At 42.3% G+C, this 15,675-nt stretch overlaps 1 protein-coding gene across 1 annotated transcript in view; it reads left to right on the top strand.

Moving 5' to 3' along the window:
* Positions 1 to 15,450, top strand: part of CEP41 (centrosomal protein 41) — a 32,773-nt gene extending 17,323 nt beyond the window's left edge. The window contains exons 5-11 of the mRNA XM_063445467.1: positions 949 to 1,024; positions 2,596 to 2,752; positions 6,735 to 6,904; positions 8,474 to 8,541; positions 9,815 to 9,929; positions 13,734 to 13,952; positions 14,560 to 15,450. Coding sequence (XP_063301537.1) covers positions 949 to 1,024; positions 2,596 to 2,752; positions 6,735 to 6,904; positions 8,474 to 8,541; positions 9,815 to 9,929; positions 13,734 to 13,952; positions 14,560 to 14,699 — 945 coding nt within the window. The 3' untranslated portion in view covers positions 14,700 to 15,450. The remainder of the gene's footprint in view (positions 1 to 948; positions 1,025 to 2,595; positions 2,753 to 6,734; positions 6,905 to 8,473; positions 8,542 to 9,814; positions 9,930 to 13,733; positions 13,953 to 14,559) is intronic.
* The last annotated feature ends 225 nt before the right edge of the window (positions 15,451 to 15,675 follow it).

Genomic DNA, 15,675 nt, shown 5'->3' with positions numbered 1-15,675 from the left:
ATGTACTTGCAAGCAACAGCAGACGTGTGACACCATGGGGGAGATTTATAAAGGCAAAAGTAGGTGCTGTTCTGGGGCAAAGTGCTAAATTAAGACTAATCACCATGACAACGAACATAATGTCTTTCAACTTTTAGCACCCCCCAAAAAATAGCACATGTTTTCTTTTGATTTTCCTGCGTTTCTGTTTTGGGAATTGTGTGAGAGGGCTGGAGCATGCACGTGTAATGGGAGTTGGGAGTTAATTATGAGTTCTGTGTATGTGATGAGAATGTATTAAGATTTCTTACATTTATTAGGGTTTTTCTTTTTTCCTAATTAGTTCCACCCCACCCCTATTTGCTTTTTAGTGTAGATAGACGTTATCTCTGGTGGTCTTGTGCATGGAGTGTGCAATCTGCATCTCTGGGAGATGCAGATTACTTTTATTGTTCCCATCATCTTGCTTGATTTACAACAGATACCCACTGATTTACTTCAAAGGGCTGAATTCGCAATGGAGCACTGACCGTGATCTCCACCTGCTGGAGTTACAGACCCTTATGCGCTCCCTTACGACAGTAATTGGCTCTGAACTGGGCCTGGCAATCATTTTGATTTTCAAACTGGCTCATGAAGCTTCATTGCACATGACTGAACTTGCATCAGACACAGAACACCTTAGGATACTCCTGGGCAAATTGTTTTCCAAGGGACAATTCGGTTTTAGACTGAATAGTATCCTTCCTAATGCCTCTACTTAAAGGAAAAACAATTCAGGCTTTTGTTCTTAAGGATCTAGGTGGATGATTGCTACAGATCCATGTTTTATGTTTCATACTCTGTAATCGTATGGTATTGTTTGTGGATCCCAGAGCAAGTTTGAAAAGGACCACGATCTCTATATATTCTTCATAGCAAAGCTGTTTTTAAATTAATAATTATGGGATAACTGTCTGCTGTACTCAGGTTCTTCAGGTTGCATCTGTATCTGAAGACAGTGATGTTGCTGAAATGACCAGAGAGGAGCTGCAGAGGATGGAAGGTAATGAATATTTGATTGTTAAAGTATTGTATGTCAGCTATCTAATTATGGAAACATCTAGAGATGTTGTAAGAAGAAGTCCATTAGCTATCATAAAGATTTTTTTTAATTTTTTTTTCTTTCTATAGGCTCCATTTCCCATTTGTATATCAAACTGTGATTTGCCAAAAATAAAATCTCCCCTTGCATAAAACAAGGCTGTTCCCATATGCTTTCAACATTGCAACCACTACACTGGGTACAATAGTTGCTTAGACCAGTGGTTCTCATACTTTTTAGGTTCAAGGCGCCCTTAATATTTCAATATTTTTCCAAGGCGCCCCAAGTCAAACAAATTTCCTAGGTTGTATATATGTACAGCGCAGCGGCATATACTGGGCCAATGTTTGGCAGAAATGCTTGCCGTTTAGGCGCAGATCCAGTATGTAATCTTGGGATAGATTTTTATTTATTTATTTCTTTTTTAATAGAAACAATCCAGGCACAATAACCACTGCAGCACGTTGTAGTGGTGATGGTGCCAGTAGTGCCGTAGTGCCCTCTGAGAGTAAGTAGTCAAACTGTTTAACCCCTTAAGGACACATGACATGTGTGACATGTCATGATTCCCTTTTATTCCAGAAGTTTGGTCCTTAAGGGGTTAAGAACAGTTTGACAACTTACCTGGGATCTGCCGGGTAAGGGGCTGTAGTAGGGGATAAAGGCAGTATTTTGTGTGAAGCGTGCAATATGTGTGCGTTTGAGGGGTGCAGTGAGTGTACGGGGGTGCATTGTGTTTGTGAAGGATGTAGTGTGTGAAGGGTACAGTGTGTTTGTGCATGAGGTGTACAGTTTGTGTGAGTGTGTGTGTGTAGGGTGCAGGGAGTGTACGGGGGTGCATTGTGTTTGTGAAGGTTGTTGTGTGTGTGTGTGTAGGATGTAGTGGTATGTGGGGCAGTTTGTGTGTGGGGGGGACAGGTTGTATTAGAGGTACAGTTTGTGTGTATGGGAGAGCTATTGTGTCTATGTGGGGGTAGAAAGGTAAATTTACAAATATATTTTAAAAAAATGAAAATATTTTCATATCCCTCCCGCCCCGCGAGATTCGGAGCATTGCCGTGGTAACCGCGGCAAAGCTCTGAGCTTGCAAGAGTAGAACCCGGCGGAGCTGCAGGTTAGAGCTCCCCCGTGTCATCTCTCCCTCCCTACCCTGGTGCTAGCGGACCGGAGAGGGAGATCTCTGACCTCCCCTCCGGTCCTGCAGAGCCGGCAGGGGAGAGCCAGGCACGGTTCCCGGCGCTATGGTCATATGATCATAGCACTGGCAAACTATATTGTGGCACCCCTTTGTGCCCGCTCCTTTTAAAGGAGATAATGGCAAAAAATGCCCCTGTATTTCTAATGCATTATATATCCAACTTAAAATTGCTTACTTTTTCTTGTACTGATTTTAAATTCCAAATAAAAAAAATCTAGACACCCAGGTCACTTATGCTAACAGTGAACTTGCCCCCCAGTAATACAGACAATAAAAATAAATTAGAAATTACTTCTTTTTTTTTTTCCTTCAATCACATTTTTTTTCCTCCTAGACAATGACTCTGTTATAGCCGAAGCAGATACAGAACTTGCAACAAACAGAACTAATGGTAAAGGAAGCCCTAACAGTGTGGCTTTAAGTCCCATCCAGATACTTGATAATGAAGGAGGAGGGGAGTCGCTGCATTCTGCGCGATCTACTTTGCAGAGGTAAATAAACTACAGGTTTCTTACCTAAGCTGAATGTGGTTCTTGGTCTTGACACCATGCATACTATTACTGCAGTATAATATGTTCTCAATATTGGCAGCTCTAGGTTTTGTTCATTATATTTTGGAGGAAATAAACAATACAAGTGTATGAAGGGGCGGACTGACAACTCACAGGGCCCTTGGGCTATGGGAGACCAGGGGCCCCCTTCTGGTGCACAGTTTTTCCCCCTCTGTTTGCTGGTGACATCACACGCAGCATCCCCCACATTTGTTTTCAATCATACAAGTGGCCTCCAAATATGTGTTTGTAGGCGATTTGTGGGGTTCAGTGTGTGGGATGCTACTTGTGATGTGTTCCTGTATGTCAACACGTTGTGTTAGAATTGATGGGAGAGATGGGTGCTGAGGTGGGTGGAGGGGGGCAGGGAGTCCAGGCGGGTGCTAAGGGAGATGGGTGCTGAGTGGGGCATGGGACTAAGGTGGGTGCAAAAGGTGGAAGAAGGCATGGGTGCTGAGGTGAAGGGGGCGTGTGTGCTGAGGTGGAGGGGGCATGGGGGCTCAGGGAGATGGGTGCTGAGGTTTTGGTGCCAAAATGACGTCATGGTGATATGACTCCCCTCTTTTTAAAAAAAAAAAGTTTTTTATAAAACTTTATTATAGAACATGTCTCTATAATATAGAACAAGTGCTCCTGTTGGAACATCATCAAAGGTTACCCTAACCACTTAGTCTCAAAGCACTTTATCAAAAATGGCTTTTATACAATAAACCCTTTTATTGTTTGTTTTATATTTCATATGGTCCTTATACCAAGATATCAATCTACTACAAAACTTCACGTTTCCCATAAGATTCTTGTGTTAGAACTTGAACAACAATGTTAAAGCATGGTAATTGAATCATACCTAGCATCTGTCATTCTTTTTAAATATAAGTAGTAATGAACTAGTATGACATTAGTATTCGCGTGATATGCTCTGAGGAAGACAGGTAACCTGTGCGACATAGTTTGCTTAATCTGCATGTGATCTCGTATAAGATTCTCCAATGGTAGGGAGAAGAACAGAAAGAGTATTGGGGTGGGAACATCAGGAGGTGTGAGAGAAGGATGCATGGAGGAGAGTGGGAGAGGTTAGGAAAGGTGGTGGGTTTTACCAGTGATGTTATTTCCAGAGAAATGACATAGCCCTTTAATTGATATAATAAACTAACGAATCTAGTCCTATATTCCCTGACAATTCACCTTATTAAAGGTTAAATAGAGGTTGCCCTTTACAGGGGCATGCATCACTTTGAGACAAAGCTTTAGTTTTAATGAGGCAGTTGCCTTACTCTGCAGGCTAAAAAAAGAGCAGGTAAATGTGATTTTTTTTTTTTTTTTTTTTTGGGGGGGGGGTCCAATTTACCTGCTTTGTTTTCTCATGCTTTTCACACCCACTCCAGAAAGGCACTGATGTAGCCAACTGATCTAATAAATCAGCGTATCCCTAGGATTGCAGGAAGGGTGCATTGGGCATGCCTGACAGATTTACACATGTGTAGTTGGAAGCTCTCTTCACCTTGTAACTTCCTGACAGAGATGGAGTCTGATCAGTGTGATGCATGCAATGCAGGCTCAGGTGTTGGGTTTCTCTCTCCTGCTGCTGCACAATGGTTCCCTGTTTCTGTCATTAGTGGATTGGGGTGAAATTGAGATGGACATGGTAAGTAGGGGTGGAGGCTGAAGAGACTCCCTTAGCTGAGAGGCGTGCCCTTCAATGCAATCTGACCAAGTTTATTGTAGGTTTATAAACATTTATCACATAGCTGGTTTTATTTTGGTTTGTATAAATATATATATATATTTTTAAGTATTTGCTGCTTATTAAAACAAAAAAACTTGTCTTTTAAAGGAACACTCCATACACTATAATCTGGCGCACTGTTTGGTACAGGTTTGACTTCCAACCTGGGGTTTACAAGGTCCTGCTCCTCTGCAGCCAGAAGCTCTCTTCACCGAGTTAAATTCAGTTGTGCAGGGCTTAGCTCAGTGGCTGAGAGTGATCAATTTACGCTCTCATTCAAGGTCTCACCCTGCATGACTGCAGAGAGGCATATATAGCAGACCTGAGGGCTTGTAGAGTTATTTTTTTTTTTTTTAAAACAATAAAAAAAAGTCAGATTTGACCATTAGACCAATAGTAAATTAGAATTGTCGTCCATGCGTCTGAGTTATACCAGCAGTATGGTTACACTGTATAAACAAACCTTTTCTGATTATTTTAATACATTGTTTAATATTATTATCTAGGCAATTAGACTTTTTTTTTTTTGCTTCAAGTTGCATAGAATATACCGTATATACTCGAGTATAAGCTGAGTTTTTCAGCCCATTTTTTGGGCTGAAAAACCGGAACTCGGCTTATACTCGAGTCAGAGTCTGTATTATGGCAATTTGCATTGCCATAATACAGACTGGGGGGAGAGGGGGGCTGGCAGAGCTGTAACTTACCTTTCCTGCAGCTCCTGTCAGCTCTCTCCTCCTCCGCGCCGTCCGGTCAGCACCTCGGTCAGCTCCCAGTGTAAATCTCGGCTCTCGCGAGACTTACAGTGTAAGCTGACAGAAGAGCAGAACGGACGGCGCAGAGGAGGAGAGAGCTGACAGGAGCTGCAGAACAGGTAAGTTACAGCTCTGCCAGCCCCCCTCCCCCCCCCCCCACTGAACTGCCACTGGACCACCAGGGAAGGAAAGCCCCCCTCCCTGCCATGTATCAAGCAGGGAGGGGGGACGAAAAATAAATAAATAAATAAAATAATAAAAAAAAAATTAATAATAAAAAAAAAAGGGGTATAAGGACCACTATGGGAGGGGGGGGGGGTATAAGGACCACTATGGGAGGGAGGGGGTGGGTTAAGGACCACTATGGGAGGGAGGGGGGGTATAAGGACCGCTATGGGAGGGAGGGGGGGTATAAGGACCACTATGGGAGGGGGGGGGGTAAGGACCACTATGGGAGGGAGGGGGGGGGGATAAGGACCACTATGGGAGGGAGGGGGGGTATAAGGACCACTATGGGAGGGAGGGGGTTATAAGGACCACTATGGGAGGGAGGGGGGTATAAGGACCACTATGGGAGGGAGGGGGGGATAAGGACCACTATGGGAGGGAGGGAGGGGGGATAAGGACCACTATTGGAGGGAGGGGGGTATAAGGACCACTATGGGAGGGAGGGGGGGTATAAGGACCATTATGGGAGGGAGGGGGGGGGTATATGGACCACTATGGGAGGGATGGGGGGGGATAAGGAACACTATGGGAGGGAGAAGGGGGATAAGGACCACTAGGAGAGGGAGGGGGTGGGATAAGGACCACTATGGGAGGGGAGGGGGAAGTAAGGACCACTAGGGGAGGGGAGGGTAAGGACCACTAGGGGAGGGGTGAGTCAGGACCACTGGGGGGGGGAGTGAAGGAACACGGGGGTGGGGAGGTAAGGACCACTGAGGGAGGAGGAGGGGAAGTCAGGACATATGGGGGGGGGAGGGGGCGGCAAAAAATGTTTTGCCTACGGCGGCAAATATCCTTGCACCGGCCCTGCACACACTGCATTCACACACTGCATTCATGCACACACACACTGCATTCATGCACACACACACTGCATTCATGCACACACACACACTGCACTCATACACACACACTGCACTCATACACACACGCTGCACTCATACACACACACATACGCACACACTGCATTCATTATACACACACTGTAAATAAATATTCAATTAATATATTTTTTTTAGGATCTAATTTTATTTAGAAATTTACCAGTAGCTGCTGCATTTCCCACCCTAGTCTTATACTCGAGTCAATAAGTTTCCCCAGTTTTTTGGGATAAAATTAGGGGCCTCGGCTTATATTCGGGTCGGCTTATACTCGAGTATATACGGTACTAATGTTTTTGTTTATGTGACACATGTTTTATGCTTTCTTATTTCAGCCTAATAAGTGGTGTTGGAGAATTAGATCTTGGAAATACACAAATCAAAACTCTTAAGAAAGAACCCTCACCAAGTCCACAATCTCTGGACAAGCCATACACAGACTGCCCATTCCTCCTGCTTGATGTGAGGGATAAAGACTGCTATGAACAGTGCCACATAGTTGGAGGTCAGTGCTCCAGATGTTTAATATTAAATCCTTAACCCCTTAAGGACCAAACTTCTGGAATAAAAGGGAATCATGACATGTCACACATGTCATGTGTCCTTAAGGGGTTAATACTACCAATAGTTTGCTGATCATAATCAAAGTGACAACCCTAATGTTTTCAACATAGCTATTCAACTCTGGAATTTCTGCAGTAGAATCTTAATTTCAGATATTAAAATGACACTCTCCGCGCCAAAACAAATGTAGCTTAATGAAGCAGTTTTGGTGTGTCGATCCCAGGATCACTGCTCAGTTTTGTTTCTGTTTATGCAGCCCTTGCCACACCTCCCTTTGTTGTGACTCGCATACCCTCTGTAGGGAAAAAAATCAATCACATCTTACAGCCCAGTGAAATTATTATGTCTTGCTCTGTTTATTGAACCTTATCACACACAGGGGGTTGTTGCAGGAGATAAAAAAAAAAAATCCAATTTAACCCCATAAGAACAGAAGTAATTGTCCAAGTTCTGAACCAAAACAAAACCTAGAATTTGAGCTAGATGTCTGTTAAACCGTAATTCGCCTTTCATTTTAAGTTCACCACACTTATTGTATATCATTTTGTTCAGGAGAAATATGGCTTACTTTTTACATCACATATTTATATATGAAAAGTAATTTAATATGCATGAAATCTAAAAATAGTGTGAGAAATTAAGAAATGTGATTTTCTTTAACCCCTTAAAGACCAAACTTCTGGAATAAAAGGGAATCATGACATGTCACACATGTCATGTGTCCTTAAGGGGTCCTTTTTGTAGTATGGTATATAAACTCTAACTTTTGAAAAGGGTTAAAGGACCACTATAGGCACCCAGACCACTTCAGCTTAATGAAGTGGTCTGAGTGCCTGGTCCAGCTAGGACTAACCCTTTTTTCTATAAACCTAGCAGTTTCAGAGAAACTGCTATGTTTATATTAGGGTTAATCCAGCCTATAGTGGCTGTCTCATTGACAGCCGCTAGAGGCGCTTACGTGCTTCTCACTGAAAATCACAGTGAGAAGACGCCAGTGTCCACAGGAAAGCATTATGGATGCTTTCCTATGAGACTGGCTGAATGCGCGCGTGGCTCTTGCCGCGCATGCGCATTCAGCTGGAGAGGAGGAGGAGAGCTCCCCGCCCGGTGCTGGAGAAAGAGGTAAGTTTAACCCCTTCCTCTCCATCCAGCCCGGCGGGAGTGGGACCCTGATGGTGGGGGCACCCTCAGGGCACTATAGTGGCCCTTTAAACACATTTTGCAATAAGGGAAGCCAAACTGATTGTGTCCTCCTGGGAGCCCAAATTCTTACCCTCCGCGGACATCCCGAGCCCCACATTTTTATAACCTAACCTGTTTTCAAATGTATGGTTAAAATGCTTATGTATCTCACACCTTTTAACTGGAGCCATTGTCCCTCTTTTTTTTTTTTTTCCCCATTTTTTTTTCAGTACTTCTAAACTTGTGATGCCACTGTTTTTTGTCTTGTCATGGTACATTGTTACAGAGTATGTTATTTGTTGACCATTGTTGTCTATTCTCTCTGCAGCTCATAGTTACCCCATAGCAATGCTTTCAAGGACTATGAATCCCTTCACACATGACATCTTGGAGTTTGTATCCTTTTATGTTTGCTGTTTATAGTGACAAAAGCACTAGTAGTCCTGGTTACTCTTTGTGTGGTTTATTGTAGATGGTTTACAGTCACTTTTGACATTTGTTTAATTTAAGCAAGAGTTAAATCGTTCAGACAAAGGCTTATCTTAACCGTGCATGCATCTGCACTCCGGTATGTCATTTTACCCTTCTCCTGCCAAATCAGGCTAGAGAGTCTTGCAGCATGGTGATGCAGAAGCTGACTATTGCCAATTGGGGTTGCCTGCACTGAACCTCATTCATTAGTGGAAGAACCCTGTAGATAATTTTTTTTTTTTTTTTTTTTTTATGTATTTGGTTCATTCTATAGAATACTTTTCATAAGATAGGTTGCCATTCTAGCAGGCACAGGAGCTGTATGTTGAGTAAAAGGGATCATGCACGCACTTCAAAAAGCATACCTCCTATACCTGTAATCATGGGGTTAGACTTCTTTAACAGAAAATAAATTTAGATCCATAAACCAAATAAGCAGTGACTTGAAAAAAAACGTTGCAAATGTTCTGCAGGCCTCTTTGGTTATTAGTGAGAACATTTCTCCCTTGCCCATGCATTAGAACTTTGTTAAAATAATCTGAATTCTTCACTTGATTTGGAAAGCTAATGCGAAACAATAAATAGAACTAATTGCAACGATTACTGGTTGAACATATAATTCATACCCAGATGACTTTTTTGATATCATTCACCATTTTAATGTAATCAATATACACACACATAAAATATAAATATATATATATATTATTATTATATATATATTTTTTTTTTTTTAAACAAAGGTTCAAATGGTTTTGTTGTCTGAGCACAGTAAAATGAACTCTCATTTTACCGGACTATGCTAAACACTGCCTGACAGTCCTCCAGGATACATTTTGTTTCTAGACGTACAGCATATGCTCCCACTACACAGTGGAATTTGAGTACAGACTTAAAGATATGGTCTGCCATGTTGATTCCATGTAAAAAAGTGCCAAGTAGCTGTTGCTCTGTAAAATATTTCAGATGCATGTTCATTGAGCTCCAGCAAATTGGCAAATGAATATAAAATCTCAACACTTAGAATAAAATATTATAAAGTTTCCAAGTTTTAGTAGACTAGTGTCTCTGCATAAAACCAACCAAAAAGTGTTTGTGTTTTATATATGTGTACATTGACATGTAAAGTTATATTTTGTACATATAACGAATGAAGAAACCTGCAAATCATTAATTTCACTTGACCACATGTATTTAGAAAAATGCTCATGGTAAAATAATTATCTTGTATGATGAAGATGAGAGGATGGCAAGTCAAGCAGCCACCACAATGTGTGAGAGAGGATTTGAGAACCTTTTCATGCTGTCTGGAGGTACGTTATCTAATTCAATTACGGTACCTTTTTTGCGATGGGTGATTTACTTTACAGTGGTGCTCAATATAGAAAATTATGTTTTTGACCAAGATTTCAAATGTAGGAAAAATTTACTCTGAGACATGCAATCATATGATTAAATAATTGTTGTCAAACTTGCTTGCTGTTATTAGCATTCTTAAATTGTATTGTTGATAGACATGGTGAAAAAAGGAGAACATTTCAGGTCCTAATGGACATCATTTAGCTGCATAATAGTGAATAAACTATATAAACCCCAAATCTGCAAAAAATTCTAACTAAGTATTCGTAGAAATTCCTCACCATATTTATTCTCAATGTAGCTTAACAGCTAATACCCTTGTATTGGAGGCAGGACATCAGCCCACCATTCTACCTCTGGTATAGAAAGATGGAAGAGTTGAGACTGCTTGAAGAATTACAAGATGGGGTGCTGGTGTATACAGGGATTTGGGCTCAATGGCTGATTACTGCTTTTTCGACCAACAATTCTTGACTTAACATTCGATTACTCAAGCAAACCTCCTTCCCGAATAAAATTTTAAGTCATGCGCTTCTAGCCAGGCCTTAAAAGTTACTCACCACTGCAAGCCATAGTCTACTCCCCAGGGCTAACTTGTCACTCACTAATGGCGATTTGTTATTGTAAGCCCTCTTAATGTATTTGCAACCTTGCACCGAGCCTTCTTTCCCTTGAAGGGTCAAAATAATAATCTATTTTTCCTTTTTTTAATATATATCCAGGCTTCTTGTTGGGGGCTCCAATTTTTCCAATATAAATTTATTTTGTGTCAAGACAAGTAGATTGGGCTACAACTGTAATCCCTTGGACAGGTAGAATTTTAAAAACAATCTACCCCTGGGTATGTGAAATAAATATACCATCAGAGCTACAGTAATACAAATATCATCCCAACCTTACAAGCACGTTGTCTTTGTGTTACTTTTGATTCTGGCCTCACATTTGAGCCTCACATCCGGTCTGTTGTCAAATCATGCCAATTCCACCTTAAAAACATTGCCCGCGGGGGGCGGGGCCAAGCCAGCGAGCAGAGCAGACGCCTGAAAGCTGAGCTCCCGAGGGAATCACCACTAACCACCGATAATTCGCTGGAACCGGGCCACATATTGAACCGGGAGCTGTTGCCCACATAAAAAGAAACCTGGTGATACAGCTGACACTTTTCCCGAGAGTTTCGGTGAACGGGAACCCAAGATGGCTAGCTGGGGCCTGCAAGCGACGAGGGAGGGAAGAGACGGAGACGGCCGCTCTCCCAACCAACAAACCAGAGACTCTGACACTCGAGCACCCCGTTTCCCCCCACCCCCCGGATCGGAGGGGGTTATCCCGGTCACACGTCAGGAGAAATCACCCAGGCACTGAACGCCAAGAGAGAAGCAAGAGGGCAGAGATATGAGACACGGCCCCGCAAAATGGCCGACGCCGCATGCGGTCAGGACGAGGACAGGCCCGACCTTGCGACCAAACTCGAAGCTATACTGTCCGCGTTCTGGGAGAAGCTGGCGGCCAAGGGGCAACAAGTGGTGGCACTCAGAAAGGCCACAAGCTCACCTAAGGTACTGCCGACAAAAATCCTAAGCAGACGTACACCCCCACCCCTAGCCAGAGCAAGGAACTGGCGCCGACATGGACGGGGCTCCAGACGGGCCAGTAAGCTCAAACGTCCGACCCTGTCACAAACGGAGAACCGCCGGACCAACAACCCTGCACACTCCAACCCACAACCGTGGCAAACAAAGGGGACCCCCCAGACGACTTACCCAGCCCAGAGTCGGGAATTGGTGGATCCAAAGGCACTCAAGCGACGCACCCCAAACCTCCTCCGATTACCCCACACAGTCTCCACTCCCCCCCAGTTCTGCTGCTGGACTTACTCACCATACCAATGACCGTACGGCGGCACACTCCAATGTGCGCCATAATGGCGGTCCCACGAGACAGAGCCTGCGAATTCCGGGGTCACAAGGGAGAACTCTCGGCACCATGGAGATGCGGCCTACCTCACTCCCAGCACACCTGTCCAACCTCCAGGGGCAGCATAGGCTGAACAAAGAGGACTGTGTTGGGGACCGGTGCTGACTATAATGGCATGACACATGCTTTAGTGCCACCATGATTTACTTGGTCCTAACAACCATTACGTCTACCTTCCACCCCACATAGCACACTGTCTTAATGTCAGGTAATCCTGCAAAAACAAACAACGGATTATAATCCCTAAACGAGACCAAACTAATTCCACGATTGCCTAGCTTAACATGTTTTAAACTACTATACTAATGTCATAAAGCAGAATGTTCTTATGTGTTTTCTATAAAAATATGCTGTCTACTCTGCCACGCTTTAAAACGTTAAAATGTTATGAGACACATTCTCTACGCCTGCTCTATGAGTCGGCTTTATAAGCCTGCTCTCTAAACCTATCTTATAAGCCTGAGTCATAAGCCTGAGTCATAAGCCTGAGTCATAAGCCTGTTTATACGCCTGTTCTTCATGCCTGTTTCATCTTAAATATAACTCACTTAAACTAAACGAGAACATACACTGTTAACATGTAGATCTCTTTAACTTAAAAAATTTGTGCTGTTTTTACATATGCCATGATGATGTCTTTCCCTACTGTCATTTTTGTACTTGCCCATGCTGTCGTGGCTGTGCAAGATCTTTTGTCATAACATGCACAACAAAAATAATTAAAAAAATTAAAAAAAACATTGCCCGCATCCACCCTTTTCTTACACAAGATGCTACTAAAGAGCTTGTCCATGCTCTAGTAATCTCTCGCATGGACTATTGTTACTCTCTCCTAATTGGTCTTCCCAATAGCCGTATTGCCCCGCTACCTTCTGTAATGAATTCTGCCGCCAGACTGATTGTCCTCTCTAGTCGGTCCTCTCACACCTCACCCCTCTGTCAGTCCTTACATTGGCTTCCTGTATGCTATAGGAGTCCATTCAAAGTGTTAACCCATACCTATAAAGCACTGAACATTTCAAGCCCCTCTTATGTCTCCTCACAGATCCATAGGCATGCCCCTTCTCGGCCTCTCCGCTCCGCCCGTGACCTCCTTTCCGCTGCTCGCACCCGTAAAGCCAAATCGCGCTTGCAGGACTTCTCGCGGGCGGCTCCCTTCCTATGGAATAGCCTGCCAACCGCCATCAAACTCTCCCCTAGTCTTCAATCTTTTAAGAAGTGCCTTAAAACCCATTTCTTTAGGAAAGCTTATGGCCTCCCAAAGTAACCTCTTCCTTACATACCTGTATCTTGCTCTCTCTTAAAGGGAAGCACTCTACTCTCTTCACTCCCACCTTATTTGATTGCTATTTCCTGTCTTTAATGTGTTTTAAACCCCACTTCCTATAGACTGTAAGCTCGTTTGAACAGGGCCCTCTTCAACCTATTGTTCCTGTAAGTTTTCTTGTAATTGTCCTATTTTATAGTTAAATCCCCCCTCTAATAATCTTGTAAAGCGCTACGGAATCTGTTGGCACTTTATAAATGGCGATAATAATAATCATTATTGAAACTTGTGTGGGAATGGAAAAGGATGATATGTATATATTGAAATTGAAAAAAAAAATGCATATTTTCATTGTGCACATAACGACTAAACAGTGATCTTATTTATTTTATTTAGGCAGTGGAGGGTCCCTTTAAACGTTTTATAATATTGCATTGGTATTTTAACTATTCGGATGAAATGCATTTGTTGCTTGAATACCAAGAACACATTTTAATAGTCTGGCTGCTTTATACAGGTTTAAAAGTCATTGCACAAAAATTCCCAGAAGGTCTTACAACTGGTACATTCCCTGTTACGTGCCTGCCACAGTCTACACAGCCAAAGTCTGGTCGCAAGAGAGTCATTCCAAAAGAAGTCATTATACCTGCTGAGAACAAATGGAGATTTACTACAGAAGAACTGGAAACGATAGAGCAGCATCTTGAGAAAACATTCAGGTCGATTGACACTGCCAGTAAGTGCTATCAATATTTTTATGTGTATAAAGTGGGGGGGGGGGGGGGGGGAGAAAGAAACATAGTATCCCTCACATGTGTTGCCCCAGTGGTGTCATAACATGGGATCTTTGATACATATTTGATGGCTGTGTCCAGTGCTGGTCACACTTTGAGGCAATACCAAAGGTACAACCTGGTACACATGTGCATATCCTAAGAACTGACTAATGAGAACACACATAAAGCTGGTTGTTCTGCTTTCCTTCACAACAACTACAGCACATGCCATTGTAGATGCTGTGATTTTTTTATTTAAAGGGATATTATAGTGCCAGGAAAACAAAGTTGTTTTTCTGGCACTATATCTCCCTATAGTGCCCACCTCCCTGTCTCCCCACCCGCCCCCAAGGATTTGTAGAATAAAGGTTGAACACTATCTCTCGGTGGAATGCCACAGTATTTCTATCCATAAGGTTTTTTACTAGAACTAAAGTCACCTGATGGCTACATTTACAACCAATTGAAGCAACATATTTAGTCTAATTCAATGTCTCATACTAATCAATATAAGGTTAATAAAGTCCAAAAAATAGTACATAACGACCACTATATCTCTGTTTTCAGGCAGATCCAGTCATTTATCAACTGCAAGACTGGAATCCAAAATGGGCAGCTCAAGAAACAGCCATTTACCCTCATCTGCCAGCTCGATCAGCTCCCGAACCATGCGCAGCAGCAGTCCCCATACTAAGCCATGGAAATAAAGTGCTTATTTAACCACAACATTAAACCATCCACATCTGCTTTGTTGCATAGAGCAGTTTTTCTCGCTCCAGCAGTATTGTTAGACTAGACAATTGTGGAAGAGTAAAACATCATGAGAACAAGTAGAATATTGTTTACAGAACGTTTATAATGCTGGGTTTTTGTGCTAGTTTCTGTGTATAGAAGGTGAGGCGTTCCCTACTTGATTTTGTGTTTTAGTATTTCTAGTGGAATTGTCTGCCCAGATAGGAATAACCAGTAAACGCCGTACTGCTGCAAGAATAATCATGATTCCCTATATAAACAACACTACATTTAAGTTGTTCTGTTCTGATGCAATGTTCTATCAGCACCTTTCATTTTGGGCCTTATTTAGATCATTCGGATTGTACAAATACATACTGGATGCAATATATGTGCTTCCTTTCAACACCCACTTTTAATTCACATCTTTGTGGTTTTTATTTGATGCACTATTGAAAAGACAATTTTATTGTATACATAATTTCATATAGACTTAAAAAGTGGCCTTTAAAATTATTAATTTTTTTTTCCTGCGATAAAAGCATTTGTCCCATTATTTTTATTGGGTACAAGGTCAATTTCTTAAAGCATAGGTGTGTAAGTAATTTATTATGGTTTCTTTTTAGATGATCAATAAAAAATTTTATTTTTAAAGTGCCCATTTTAAATGATAGGCATTTAAAAGGGCACCCTAACGTTGGCTTCCCATTAAAAGGAAAGTCTACAAAATGTATATTTTTAATTAATTTGAACAATACAGTTCAATTGGAAACTTTTTTTTTGGGGGGGGGGGGGGGGGATGATGGGGGAGGTAATTAGTAACTGCAGATATACGAATTGGCTAAATTCCTACTTTTTATGAGCTGTAAAACATTGCTTTTGCAGCTAACCCGATGTGCCTCCTCTTTGCCCAGTACTTACATTCATATTCGTGCTGGGTAGTGTCCAATC

Source organism: Pelobates fuscus, chromosome 3 (assembly GCF_036172605.1).
Source record: "Pelobates fuscus isolate aPelFus1 chromosome 3, aPelFus1.pri, whole genome shotgun sequence".
Taxonomy (NCBI): domain Eukaryota; kingdom Metazoa; phylum Chordata; class Amphibia; order Anura; family Pelobatidae; genus Pelobates; species Pelobates fuscus.
Note: the sequence above shows the minus strand (reverse complement) of the source record. Positions and strands in the feature narration are given on the sequence as shown.